General features: G+C 39.9%; 1 protein-coding gene across 1 annotated transcript in view; it reads left to right on the top strand.

The window, feature by feature from the left end:
• Positions 1–14,552, top strand: part of LOC121655782 (serine/threonine-protein kinase 32C-like) — a 134,132-nt gene that overhangs the window by 40,142 nt on the left and 79,438 nt on the right. Inside the window, exon 2 of the mRNA XM_042010623.1 lies at positions 5,189–5,244. Coding sequence (XP_041866557.1) covers positions 5,189–5,244 — 56 coding nt within the window. The remainder of the gene's footprint in view (positions 1–5,188; positions 5,245–14,552) is intronic.

Here is a 14,552-nt window from a genome sequence, read left to right as displayed (position 1 = left end):
AGAACTCTGAAACCATGACTGCGAAATGAAAATGAGTCCCTGGAAGAAAGAACACATTTTTCTGTTCTAGTATGTAAAGGGCTTCAATCTTTCAAACTCCTCCTTTTAACAATAGTAATGATTAATTCCTTGGAGTTGTTGTCACAAGCTATGAAACTGTTATCTGGTTCCCAGCTGACATGTTTGGGCCTAATCCAGGCTAAGGGACTGGCAAGTGCTGTGTAAGCCAGATGTGGTCCAGATGTCAGTTTCTGGCTTGGATGTGGATTATGGAAAGTGTTGTGTTAACCAGAATGGGTCCGAATATGAGGAGGATGTAGATTAAGACAATTTCCTTGTGGTCTACATGTGGTGGTCATATGGCTGAGTTTTGGCAGTCACACTAACATGGAATCAACGGCGCGAGTCAAGACCAAATATGGGTCAAACCAAACCGCAGATGTGGACCATATTTGGGCCAAACATTTTTGCTAACTGGGTCAGCATTTCTTTTATTGCTTGTATCTGTATGAGTGAGTTTAGAGTAGGTTCGGCTTGAGAGTAGAGTTTAGAGTAAATAAACATCAGCAGGAGAACAAAGTAGCTGAAGTAGCTACAGCTAACAGAGTCAAATTCTACAAATATTTTTGGATATTTAGTTATTTTCATATTATGTATAACACTTAATCATGTCATACAATTTAAATGGACCAAATATGCTAAAAAAAATAAGTTAAAAAATTGCAGTTTAATATTTAACATAAATTGTACAGAAGCTCTGAAGGTTAAAATCGACTCAGATTAAAATCTTTCATATCACTATTCATGTTTTTAGCATTTATTTGCAGAACCTTTTTCTTGGACTGCATTTCATTATGTATTTTTAAATATTATTTAGATTTACAGGAATTCTTCATCAAAGACTTTAAAGCTCTTCATTACGAAAAGACAAATTTTCTCTTATTTTCTTCAGACTAAATAAAAAAAAAAGATTCTCCATTTGCTATGAAGAAGGCAATGAGCCACATTGAAAAAATGAGCTAAATGACTGCAGAGCTGAGTAAGAATCACTTTGCATTTGCCTCTGCTCTGATGCTCCCATGTGAAGCAACTATTCCTAATATAAAATATTTATTTGGCTCAATATAATTCCGGGGAGTTGACTTTAAAATTCAAAATGTCAAATCTTATAACTTTTCCATTCATTTTCCAAAATAGTTCATTTCTTGTCCACATTTTTTCTTTTTTTTTTTTTTTTTTTAGATTTTCTCATAATTTTAATTAAACTTAATGTTTATAACCTTTAGAACTATGAATATATAATTTGTCCTTTCTATCTAATTACCAACTACTTGCAAACTTGGCCTATAGTCCATCAGACTAAGCTGTACGTTAAGTGTCAATCCTTCCACTCTAGAACATGCTGCATGGCAGCATCAAGCTGTAGTAGGTCCGTCCGTACTGTTTGAAGTTTTGACATACAATTTATTTATTTTATTTTTTTTAAATCACAATCAGGTAAACTTTTTAAGAAGGTTCGGAGGTTGTGCTGCTCAAGTGATTTCTCTACGTATTTTGGCCTTTTATTAAGACTTGCTATGATGAGTTTTTATGGCAGCGGAAGAGTCGTTTACCAGTGGGGTCAGTTGATTAAGCTTTTTAAAGTCAAGATAATTAACAAAATAACACACCAAACCCCAAAGGAGTTGAAAAGAAAGCGAAGAGGATGCATGACGGGAGCGAGACAGAGAGAAAAATGCAGGAGATTAAACTGTTTCTTCCAACCTTTCTGATGAGTAACGTGAGATCGCTAGCAAAAAAAATGGACGAGCTTGAGATGACTACAAGAAAAAAAGCCAAAGGACAGCTAAAGGGAGGTGGAATGGCAGGTGGAGGTGGTGTTTTTTAGCCACTGCTGGTGCCATCCTGGACATATTGTATCTGTAATGGAGAAAATCTGTACAAGGGACATCGAACTGTTACCTGTGAGTTTTCGTCCAAAGAGTTTACATGTGTTATTCTGGTAGTGGTTTACATGCTGCAACCACAGCCTGTGAGGTCAACAGCTCTGTCGTTGCTAGGCTACAAACACAGCATCCTAACGCATTTATTGCAATCTATAAAGACTTTAACAAAGTCTCCCTTTCTACTAGGGCTGCAACTAAGGTCTATTCTGATGGCCGATTAGTCACGACTATTAAAACGACTAGTCGACCAATCGGATTATGTATTTCGTAATTATTAAATGGCTCTTATTTCACTCTCAGCTTTGAAATCTTGCATGAGGTTGTTATGTAAGTCCGACGTGCCTCCTCTTTAAATGTTCGAGCATTGCAGACGTACTTCAGAGGTACGCAAGGTCCGCTTTACAAATCTCACATGTATTTAATTTATTTTATAAGTTTAACGTGAAGTTTTTTCAGACTTTTGATGTCCTCTGCCACCATTTTGTTCCCTGATCGGCTGCAATATTATTCCCCTGGCAGACTTTATTGCGCATGTGCAACTCTCAGCAGAGATAAGAAAAGAAGATGTCTCACTCTGTTGTTTTTTTTTGTTTTGCCGACAATAGTCGAGGGGTAAATTCATTGTGAACTACTTTCTACAACATTTCAGCAGTATGTCAGCTGCGCCACCAGAGAAGAAAAGATGTTGGACTTGTTTTATGACAATGTTAAAAAAGCATCGCGCTCCTCTGCTGTGCCTCCTTACCAGACCATAATCTGATCTTCACCTTCAAGCCCATCGTTCAGCAGCTACCAGTCATCAAACAGACTAATAAAACCTGGTCTAATGAAGCTGAAGATGATATGAGAGGGGGTTTTGAGGCCACAGACTGGACTTTCCTCTGTGAACCACAGGGAGATAACATCAACACCATGACTGAGTGTGACAGATTATATCAACTTCTGTGTTGACAGCATCGTCCCAACAAGAGCAGTGAGGTGCTTCCCCAATAACAAACCCTGGATCACCATTGACCTGGAAAAAAGCTAAAAATCAGAAAGAAAGTCTTCATGGAGGGAAACAGAGCGGTATTAAAGACAACTAAGAAACAAGTCAGAACAAAGATGAAGTACGAGGAGGACTAGAGGAAAAAGTTAAGAAGGAGCTCCAGCAGAGCAACGTGAGGGATGTGTGGTCAGGGATGAAAAAGATCGCCTTCAGGTTAAAGTCGGATCAGATTAGCGGAGGTCTGGACGGAGCTAATGAGCTGAACATGTTCTTCAGTATGTTCAGTTCACCTCCTGCCTCCAGCCCAACAAACCACACACCCATCATGAGCCCACGGCTTTCCTGTCACACCTCCGCTCAGTCCCTGCATCTCAGTCGTGGACCTTAAAGATGCACTACTTAACTTTTGCTATTTTCTCAGTGACAGTATTGTGGAACAATAAATTTTGTACATGATCAATGTGTGAATAATGGATAATCTCCTCACACAGCCACTATTAAACCTCTCCGGTCTAAGCCATGATTATCTATTTTTGGTTCTACCTGGTCTGCTTGTGTAAAATTGCTTATATAACATCAGACCTGTTGTATAGAAGTAAGATCTCTACTGTACATCCTTTTCTTTTTTTTCTTCCAGAATATGTATCTAACAGCAATTACAGTTATATGACCAAAAAGGGAAAATTGTTTTTGTCCACAACGAGTCAGAGGGTAAAAAGTATTTGCCTTATTGACACAATGTACCTGTTATCATTAAAAATGGTCATGCTTGAGTTTTTCTTTCAGAGGAGGGAAGCTGCTGGGAGCTTTGATTTATGTCTGATTGAATCAATAAAAACATGGACATTAATTCCTTCTAAATGTCTTGAAAGTAATTTCCCACTTCCTGTCTTTTTTTTCCATGCAGACCTTCTCACAGTTTACTCACAAAATAAATTTGTTGCAGGCATTGTCTGCAGGTGAACACACCTGAAGGAGATGTTGAGATGGGAATTAAATTGTGTGACCAACTCTGTTTTACTTTCTGTAAGAAAGTTTTACTGGTGGATTACCAATTTTACAATTCGACGGATGTGAAATTGCTCCACCATGGTTCTTGTGGGCATTCAGACGTGTATATCATGAATGGGCCCCAAGTGTCATTATTTAGAACTAACGGAAGGTAGTAAATGTCTACCTTTTAGACAAACCAAGCAGGATGCTAAACTGGGTATGCAAACAAGATGTGATATCTGTTGCAGTACAGGGACAGATGTCTGCTGACGTTTCTGGGTTGTAGACCCCAGTCAGTTGAAACTAACCTTTAGATATGATGACTGCATGTTAATGTGCAGTTTTTCTTTGGTATGACTGGAAAAATACAAACAAAGCTTCAATGATTTATGGAGGAGATGATTATCCATTCTTGAGTCAGTGTGTTATTTAACAGTTTAAGTAACACTGCATACATTTCCAAACTAAACTCTGTGCTTCCGACCCATTTTGATGGCACACTGACATTCCTTATGTACATTTCTGGAGCCGTCATTTCCCTGCAGCGTCCTGAGTCTGAGAAAGTACACTTTACAACAGTCTTGAATCATTGATGCATTTTATTTGAATCGGGTGTGTTGCAGCAGGGAAAGATCTAAAACCTGCAGGACAGAGGCCCTCGAGGACCAAATCTGATAATCCCTGTCCTGCAGTGTGTCTGCTATGACCTATGTCTCCTAACCGATCAATAAGGACCTAGCATGATGTAAAAAACTGATCCATGCAAACTCGGGGCCATTGTGTGAAATTCAGAACAAACATAAATAGATTTTGAGGTCAAGACAACCACACCTGAGGAATTAAATCAAAGAAGCAAATCTGGTTGGGTTTCTGTATGATGTACTCCAGCTCAAACCACAATTAAACAAAGAATGATGCAGCTCGGAAAGAAATTATCCAGAAGTGCATTATTATATTAGTAAAAACAGCGTAAAACATATAAATGCACATGGCTGGGCAGTCATTTTTATCAGTTAGCATGATGATTAGAAGCTGTCTTGCTCTTCACACTCGCCGCCTCTTAATGATTAAGCAAATTTGTTTATTATACTGTCTGCACACATGATGTGTGCATGATGTGGCCTGACCTGCAGATGTGCAGCAGTACTGAGCCAAAAACAACAGCAATGGTATCACTGAGCTAACACCTTGTACTTTTTACATATTGCTTTCTGTTGTCTAATTTTGTGTCTGAACTCTCTTTCTTCTGTTTTTTTCACAGTAAACTTTGACCACTTCCAAATATTGCGGGCCATTGGGAAAGGGAGCTTTGGAAAGGTAATGTAGCCACCACCGTGACTGTGAGTTTGTGTTTGTGCATGCCCTTTATTGTCAATTGCCTACCACAGCCATTATCTCTGAGGAATCAGAGAAGTTTGGCTGAAGGAGCTGGGAAAGATTATGCTTTAAATCTCATCATATTATGGTGCTTAAAAGATAAGTAAATTTTCTGTTTTAATAGCAGCATTCAGCAGGGCTTATGTAATTCTTTCTCTAAAGTCACTTTGAGCAGAGCTAATTAACTTTTCATCTCATGCCAGCCAACCTGTTGGGAGTTCTGACCCCACGTCTCCATTTAATTACAGAGCAGCACAATACTGTGGCTGCATTTGCCATCGTGTGAAATTGGTTGGGCTGACTACAGTGGGGAGGAAACTGCGTGTGCTGTGAAACCAAATTATTGCTGTTCTTCTCAACTTTGGTGGCGTTATCGATTAAAAACAATGATAATATTGGTACTTGAAGCAAGTGCTTTGTTAGCTGAAAAAAATATTTCTGTTAGCAGAGAAGGCCTGTATCAGGCTTTAGTAATGACTTTTGAGCACAATGTGTGCACAATTGAGCTCTAGAGATTGGAACAGTTTATCCTCATTTTGAATACCAAACATCAAAGTTAATATTTGTTCATTGAAGCTACTTGAGTCTGTTTACGCCTTTACAAGTTCTTTCTGCTTTGCTCCTCTCAATTCACAATCTTTTTTTTTTTCTAAAAACATGTCCCTTGGTTATAGAAAGTTATCACACAATGCTGAATATATTACCATGTGAATTTATGTTAATTTATACTTATTGCTTTGTTCCCTCAAGCCGCTGACATTCCTCTCTTAATACTGAATGGAGTCTGCAGTAGGGCAGGAAACAGAACACTCTTACTCAATAATTTTAATATTATTTATACTCAGTCTAATTTCTCATAGTAACCTCCACATGCTCCATTCATTGTTTGCAAATAAGCCTTCTGACCAAGACTGACATGCTAAACTACTAAAGTATTATCAAATTAAACTCACTAAAATGACCCCATATATCCATCCTTTTTACCCCCTTATCTGAGGTCACGTCACAGTGGCAAGAGGTTGTCTTATTCCTCCTGGAGGAACCCATGGTATTTTCAGGCAAGAAGGCATATATAATCCCTCCAGTGAGTCCTGGATCTGCCCTGGGGTCTGCTCCCAGTAGGATATTTCTGGAAAATCTTCAAGGGGAGCAACCAGGAAGCATCCTAATCAGATGCCTGACCCACCTCAGCTGACTCTTTTTCATATGGAGGAGCAGCAGCCTTACACCAAGCTCCCTCTGTATGTATGAGCTCCTCACCCAGACTGAGCCCGGCCACCTTCTGAAGGAATCTCATTTTAGCCGCTTGTTTTGGTTATTACCCAAATCTCATGACCATAAGAGTAGGTTGGAATGTAGACTAACCAGAAGTTACCATCCTGCCATCCATCCTTGCCATGACTCATGAACAAGGATACAAGGATACTTACACCTTCATTGTAGGAGGGAGCACTCCACCTTTTTCCAGTTGTCTCAGACTTAGAGGATCTGACTTTCATCCCAAATCCTTCACACTCAGCATGCAGAAGATGCTGATCTGAGGAAGTGAATAGAACTACCTGCAAATCATCAACAAAGATCAGGGATGCATTCCTGTGGCTCTGAAATCAGACTTTGCCTTCAGATGCTGTCCATGAACACCACAAGCTGCAGTGGTAACAAGAAGCTGACATTACAGACAGCTCTTATGCATACAAAAACCTAAAAGCCCACAATAGTGACTCAAGCACCCCAGACTCCTGTAGTAACCCCCCAGAGAATCATGTGAAGGCCACAGTGGTAAGCTTTCTGCAGTCCACAAAACGTATGTTGACCAGATCATCAAACTCCTGTGACCCCCTACTCTTCGAAGGTAAAGATCTGGTCTATAGCTCCATGACCTGGTTGAAACCTACACTGTTCCTCTTGAATCTGAGGTTCGACAGTTGTTCCAACACCCTGAAGTAAACTGGAAGTTTTATCCCCAGGTAGTTAGAACACACTCTCTGGTCCTCCTTTTTACAAAATGGGAACATCAAAGTTTGCCATCTTAGGTACCTCTCGAGTCAGTTTGATTACCTTTCAGGGTGCTTTGATTTGATTATTAAACAATTATCAGAATTTTCAATCTATCTCTTTTTCCCATTCAGGATTTTTTTTGCTCATGCTGTGGTTACGTCATACTTTAAATCCATTCCCTATCCATTATTTCAAGTAACTAAACAAACTTATCCCCACTCCCTTTTATTTATGTAAAACCATCAATAAATCCAACACATGTCCAACATATTTTTCATATTATGGTAAATATTTTTACGTGGAATCTACAAAAAAAAATGTGTTCGCAATAATTAGGAGCAACAACAGGTTTTCCGTCAGTTTGGTGTACGTTGTCAATTTATCATACCCTTGGTTAATGAACATGCATAGCACAGAAACTGTAGCCCATTTATCAAAGAGGAATACATAGCTATGCCATTTTGATAAAACCGAGAAACAAGGCTATGGTATTCTGACAATGTATGTTAAACCATCAACACCGGCAGCTTCTTGTCCTCCTCCAACCTGGGCTGAGGTGCTGCCACATGTTTTGCAGTATTACTATTATATTTTATTTTGCCTTTAAACAACTTACATATGTAGTGAGTCTTGTCCAGGCCTTCTCTGTTCTCATGTCCATAAAAACCAAATGCTCGCCTTCAGATCTGATGAGTAAATCTCATGCTCAGGAACAGCAGCTGAAAGTTAGCTACTGCCTTGGTATTTATTCTTTGCTGCCTGGATGCTTTAGGGCAGGGCAGCAAACTTATCTGTGTTAGGGGGACCGGTCCATCACCTTAAAGTGTCCAGGCGGCATGCGCAACTTTTATGTTCCTACCACACTTTGCAGCTGTGTTCCTATCATTTAATTATTATGAAAAATAATTGATTTTGAACATTTACGAATTTTAATGGAATCGGCACGTATCACATCACGATGAATTGATTAAATAGTGAATCGGCCTACCCCTACAATCAACCCAGTCTACCACTCTACAGATGTTGTCCTGGACCTTCATGCAACACTGAAGAGGCGTGCCATCCAAAACTGCCCGACATCCAGAGCCTTCAGCATGTCAGGATGAAACTCATCCACTACCTTGTGCTCTGCCACCAGGTAGCTTTTTCAGTACATGGGCAACCACTGCCAAGGTGATGGGCATGCCCCCCACCACCAAGAGTCTACAGAACTTTGCTCCTCCAGTGGAGGAAATCAGAGAACCATATTTTCTCCGATGGGCACTTGCTGATTTCGAGTTGCTGGAATGTAGACCAAAAATGTAGTGGCATGGACCCAATGAAATGACCATGACACACAACTGTAGGATGGATTTGGCTCAAGTGGTAGGGTGGTCAAATCAGTATCAGAAGATTAGTCATTTTATACCCACCATGTTCTTGTGGTGAAGTGCCGCTGGGCAAAACAGTGAAACCCCACACTGCCAACGACAAGCTTTTTGGAGTGTGAGTGTTTGGAGCACGCATGGGAAAATACATCCCAAGGACTAGTGGGCGTGAACTGTCTCTCAGTCCAGCCTGTGAAATCCTCAAATCAAAACAAAGCAGAAACAAAAAACAGCCCTTTGTTAGTTACTTCTGAGGTAATTTCAAGTGCAACAAGAGCTGCCTATATATAGGTTTGATGGAGGACCTCTAGTTGTTTGACAGTGACTGGTTAGCTGTGATGGTAGAAACAGACTTATGATTAATTTAAAAAGAGAGGTGTTGACTGCAAATGTTTTTTTTTCTTTTGAAGTGTGAAGTGTTGGTTCAAAAGTGTTCTATATGTCAAGGCTGCTTCACAGGTGGGCTGTTCCCTGTGAGGTCCCCTGAGCTGGTATAGGAGGTAGTAGCGGAGGTGGAAAGGGCCTACCTCTTCTGTGCTTTCATGCATTGAGCTAGCATCACAGCATGAGATCTTGAAGTTGTGATTATGCATGATGCACAGTATGTGACTAGCACACCTTGGGATTTAAAGACGTAAACAATCAGCCTTGAATCATACATGTGACTAGTATAAATATTTCAACATTGTGTGGTGAACATGCAAAAGATTCTGTTCTACTTCTGGTCAAGTAGGGAGGTAGTATGAAGGATGTTTCACATACACTTATTATTGTCCACAGTACACATCAACACTGCCAAGTCACTGCTGTGCATCCGCTGATTCTGTATCGTTTTGATTTGTGAAGGGACACAATGGCGCAGTTAAAGGTGGCCCGTTAGACTCATTTCTTAATGGGCAAAGGTGGCTGAGAGAAGGGCTTATTGTTGCCACCATATAGTTTAATTAATATGTATTCATGAATAAAAAGTGCAGCATCAATTTACAGCTTTAAACTTCTAAAACATAAGGCCCCCACATTTAGGAACATTGAAAACAGATGGCAGAACTGTGCCAAAATAGGCTTTTAGACCTAATGTTAACTGTCTGTATTGAAACTGCTTTGATTTTGTTCTGCTTCACTTTATTACTCAGCCTCTGCAGATATAGTGTTCACATATTGTACTATGATTTGAGAGGTGTTTAGCTACAGCTTCATCAAAAGAGATGTTAATTTCAACAATTTTTTTCTGAAACTTACATTTTTTTTTGTTATATTTTTAGTTGCTGCTTTTTGCATCATAAAATATAGCTTTAGCTTCTGTACTTTGTCATTTATTCTTTACCACTATGATATATACAGATTTTTACACATCCTAACAAATCTCCCTTTAGTATGACTCCAAAAGTATTCAAATAGACATTGTGGTTGCAGAGATGTGCTCATTTCATTATAGGTGCACAAGTTTTCAGCAGGTGGCTAAATATAGGTGGAGCATCAAAGGGTTCAGCTAAGCATGCTAACTGCTACAAACTTGTCATTGCTGGTAAAAAAAAAGATAATAAAACCTTGGAAATCTCTTCAAGAATACCAAAAGTATGCATCATAATGGCATCCAAACTTTTCAGATGATGATTTAAATAATAAAAGACATAGGTGGCTTTCATGAGTCTGTATTATATTTTAATTTCATTGTGAGGAACTGAGTTAAAATTTAATTCTGTCTGATGGCCCTTGAATAATTTAATATGATCCCTTGGAAAGATTATTGCCTCTGTTACAGAGAATAAAGTGCTGCATATATTGAATACCAATACATATAACACTCTAGATCACTGTTTGAACTGGACCTAAACATTGTAAACTTAAGATAGATAAACCTAGATGAAGTTAGCAGTATGAACATTTACACTCTATTTTAAGTTGACACAAGCTTCCACACACAGTCAAACTACACTCACACACACAGACAGATGCAAATCACACAGACATGCAGGTAAAGTTTGTCCTTGCTGGAGGTCACGTTATTTGTGTTTTATGGCCTGCTGCGGACACACTCTGTGTTCCTGCTGTTTCTAAATACCTTAACAGCAGGAGGTTAGCTTACCATAAAATACACCTAAGCAAGGGGGCAGTGTCATTGGAAATAAATGAGATGTTTGAACAATGACTGCCAGACAAGACTAACATAAATGTGGAAAGTCTCTCAGGCTACTTTAAACCCGTTTTTAGTAGCTGCTTTTTGCATCATGAAATGTAGCTTTAGCTTCTGTACTTTGTTATTCAAGAAATTTGGTTGTAAACTACTGTATGTGAAGCTATATCTTGCTATAGCAGTACAAGACCCAATCTGTGTACCATAACTTGTGTAGGTGATCCAAAAAGATGGCTTTAGCCTTGTGTGTGTGTGTGTGTGTGTGTGTGGACTTGTTTGGTGGAGAATTGTGAGTGGTGTTAGAGATGTGAAGAGGAGTCCCTCTCATTACAGACACAAGAGATTCTGTTTTGTTTTGCTCCTCATATCAATATTTGCTTGTGCTCAGCCTTTTACATTTATATTAGCCTCTTCATGCACCCGTCTTTTCTTTTCAGTCTCATTCTTCCATCACAAAAGATTCTCATTTTCTGTGCTTGTCTCAAAACTTGGGAGCCGAGACTGTTTTAATCTCACAATGGCTGCACTGCTCAGAGTGAACATTTGTCTTTCTCCACCATTACTGTGTGAACAGTTATGCAAAGTAAGCACTCACATCCGATTGTGAGACTCGGGTTGTCCCAGAATGACAATTGTGGAAGATATGAGGTGACACCTTAACTTGGCAATTTGAAAATGTGAAGGTCCTGCATCATATTGTGAGACACATCCCCTGACAGCCAATTAAGAGTACCAGGAGCCAAATACTCAGTGTCAAAAATTTTCTGCTGCTAGCCTGCAGCCTGTTAATGCAGAGTGATGCCACCGCTGTGTGTTTACTGACATCAAGTCCAACAGTGAAGCATAACTGATACCTCACCAAATTAGTATATATAAAGAAGGATTGGATATGATCATGCATAAACAGTCAACTATTGTTGAAATGGATTTTAAGATCATTTTAGTGATAGATGGCTAAATTGGTGGCTGCTCAGCACATTCCAGTGGGACTGCCTGAGTTTGTCTCAATCTGTCCATTTTCCTTTGCTTATCCCAGATTGGTTCATGGAGGCAACAGGTTCAGAGGGAATCCTAGATGTGCCTTTCCCCCTAGTCTTACTCTCCAGCTCCTCCTGGTGATCTCAAGATGTTCATAGGACAGGAGCTATGTTCTGTATATATAATCCCAGAGAGCAGCTATGACCTGCTGTCCTGTAAATTAGATAAATAGCATCAGAGTGTTTGCATTTTGATTAAAGGACGAGGTGTAAACCTAGAAAAATGTGACTTTAAATGACCATATCCGATTTTTTTTAAAGTACCTACGTGCATACATCTCTTCCTGTTGTTGAACGTGGCAGCGCCCGCACTCTTAGCGTTCGCTGCTAATATGTCCAGTAATACGTTGCAAAATAAACCACACTGGTGAATGAAAACAGAGTTTGACATTATCTCGGAAAGAGAAGCTGGTTTTGGAAGGAAGCGACACAGTTGTGTGTATATGCTAAGACTTCACCAAGTATTGGTAAGTCGCGCCACAGTAAGGTCGCGTCATCGGAAAAGAGGACGTATAAAAAATCGATCTCTAATTTCATGAATTGATATTGGACTTATTAAATTTGAATCAATTCAAATCGGTAAATAAATTTATTAAACCCAGCCCTAATTTTCAGCATCTCATTCCATTCCTTTTGGTCTGTATTTCACATTCAGTTTCCACAGTGGTGTAAGTTAAAATCTGGTTAGTTGCATCGCAGGGGTATTTGTCTCTATTTTAAAGCAACATTTAAAGAAGCTCAACAGATTTTTCTCAGTAATGAACTCCCCTAACAGTGGCTAATTTGGCATCAATCTTGCATCCTATCTCTACTCTGAGCTCTCTGCAGCCAGTAAAAGTCAACCGGATGTTGACTCTTTTTCTATTATCTTTTGCTCACTCCTGTTCTCTTTCTTTTCTTAGCTTCTTCCAATAATATCCTCTTGCATTTCTTTGATAAACCAGCCACGGTGCAAGTTCAAAACGACCAATGTGTTGACACTCAGCTGTAACGTGATGCTACTAACTGGAATACAAAGTTGTGCAGTGCTGGTTCTCACCCTCGGGATCCTGCTGGGGAACGATGGCTCTAGGAATGAACACAATAAATATCACTGTGCCATGAAAATGAGTCTGAAATACATATTTTTAAGGAAAGTTACACAGTGCTACTTTAAAATCAGACACTGAAGATGGCTTTAATTAGCTGGAGACAGTGCAAACTGCGATGGTCAAGCAAGCTCTATGATTAAATAGAAGAGCGCTCAGATAATAATAATAATCATCATTTTTACTTTAATTATCCAAATGGGGGAAATTAGCCTCTACATTTTACCCATCCCTAGATTTACCAGAAAGACTGCCAACTTTTAGCACCCAGTGAGCAGTTAGGGGCTTGCTCAGGGGCCCAGAATGGTTCACCTCTTTTGGGCACACTGGAGACTTGAACCCTGGAATCTAACCCTGGGACCCAAGGCTTTAGCCACTAGGCTACCACCCTCTAGATTGTGAAAGTAGGTTGGCAGTAGGTCTGAGCAATACATTCTTAATGTGATTGTTTCATTACAGATAAGTTTCCCAATTCCATGTGACCAACACTGCAGCCCAATCAAGGAAACTGACTTTAAAAACTACAGCAGATAGTGTGACATCTTAAGCGTTGTCTGTGGTAAGACAGGCTAGTTTCTTTCCTCCCAGGTACCAGTAGCTATTGCTTGTCTCAGACTAGCAGCTATGTTCTGCCCGGTGTGATCTTGGAAAAGTGAGTCTGGAGAAATTTTGTTTTCACATCGAAATCTGCGTCAATGAAATGCAGCTTGACATTTATATATGGCTCTATGGTGCAGCTTGACCACAGGTCCGTAGCGGTGGCGAAACATTGGACTGTAGCCACGTCCTTCACAACACCCTCACGACACTCATCATACAAGAGAGACACTCGACTAAAATGGAGATGAGATGGCAGTGATAACGTTTGTCCAAAGTGTTGATGAGTTTTTTAAATCCCAGGTTTTCACTGTGTTAACTGAGCGCTGGTCTTTGGCGTAAAAAAAAGTTATGCTTGTTTATAACGTTTGTTATCTCTGTGTGTCTTTGGGGGCTGGTGGATTATTTAGGTTAGGTTCACACTGGAGGCTGAAGTGACCCAAATCCGATTTTTTTGCCTCCACGTGACCTGTATCTGATCTTTTCATGACAGTCTGAACGACACAAATCCGATTTTTTCAAATGCGACCCAGGCCACTTGGACATGTGGTCCTAAATCCGATATGTATCTGATCTTTTGCCATGCGACTTCAATCTGAACAGCCAGGTCGCATTAATCCGACCTACACGTCATACACAACATTGTTTATAAACTTATCTGTAAAGGCACTCACATCACTCTCTCACCACTCCTGGCTGCGACTCCGTATCCACACGTGGTTCTCCTCTTTTGTAATCTCCTCACTAAAACAAGGATATTGAAAATGTGCTGGCGACGGTTGGACAATAACTTTAAAATTGCAACATACGCTCCGCTGTTACCGTCCATGTTTACTTCCGCAAACACGAAGACGTCATGCACGCTCACTGTCACTCGTGTCCTCGTGTCTTCTACGCATGTAGGACACTTGGTGCGCATAAGGTTCATACAGGAGATCACATACAAAACACATTTAATTGGAAATGTGAATGGGCTCTCAATAAAATCGGATTTCACAAAACAATCCGAATTGAGCATTATGCCCTG

The sequence above is a fragment of the Melanotaenia boesemani genome, chromosome 16, assembly GCF_017639745.1.
Source record: "Melanotaenia boesemani isolate fMelBoe1 chromosome 16, fMelBoe1.pri, whole genome shotgun sequence".
In the NCBI taxonomy this organism is placed as follows: Eukaryota; Metazoa; Chordata; class Actinopteri; order Atheriniformes; family Melanotaeniidae; genus Melanotaenia; species Melanotaenia boesemani.
This window is presented reverse-complemented; position numbering and strand designations above follow the sequence as displayed.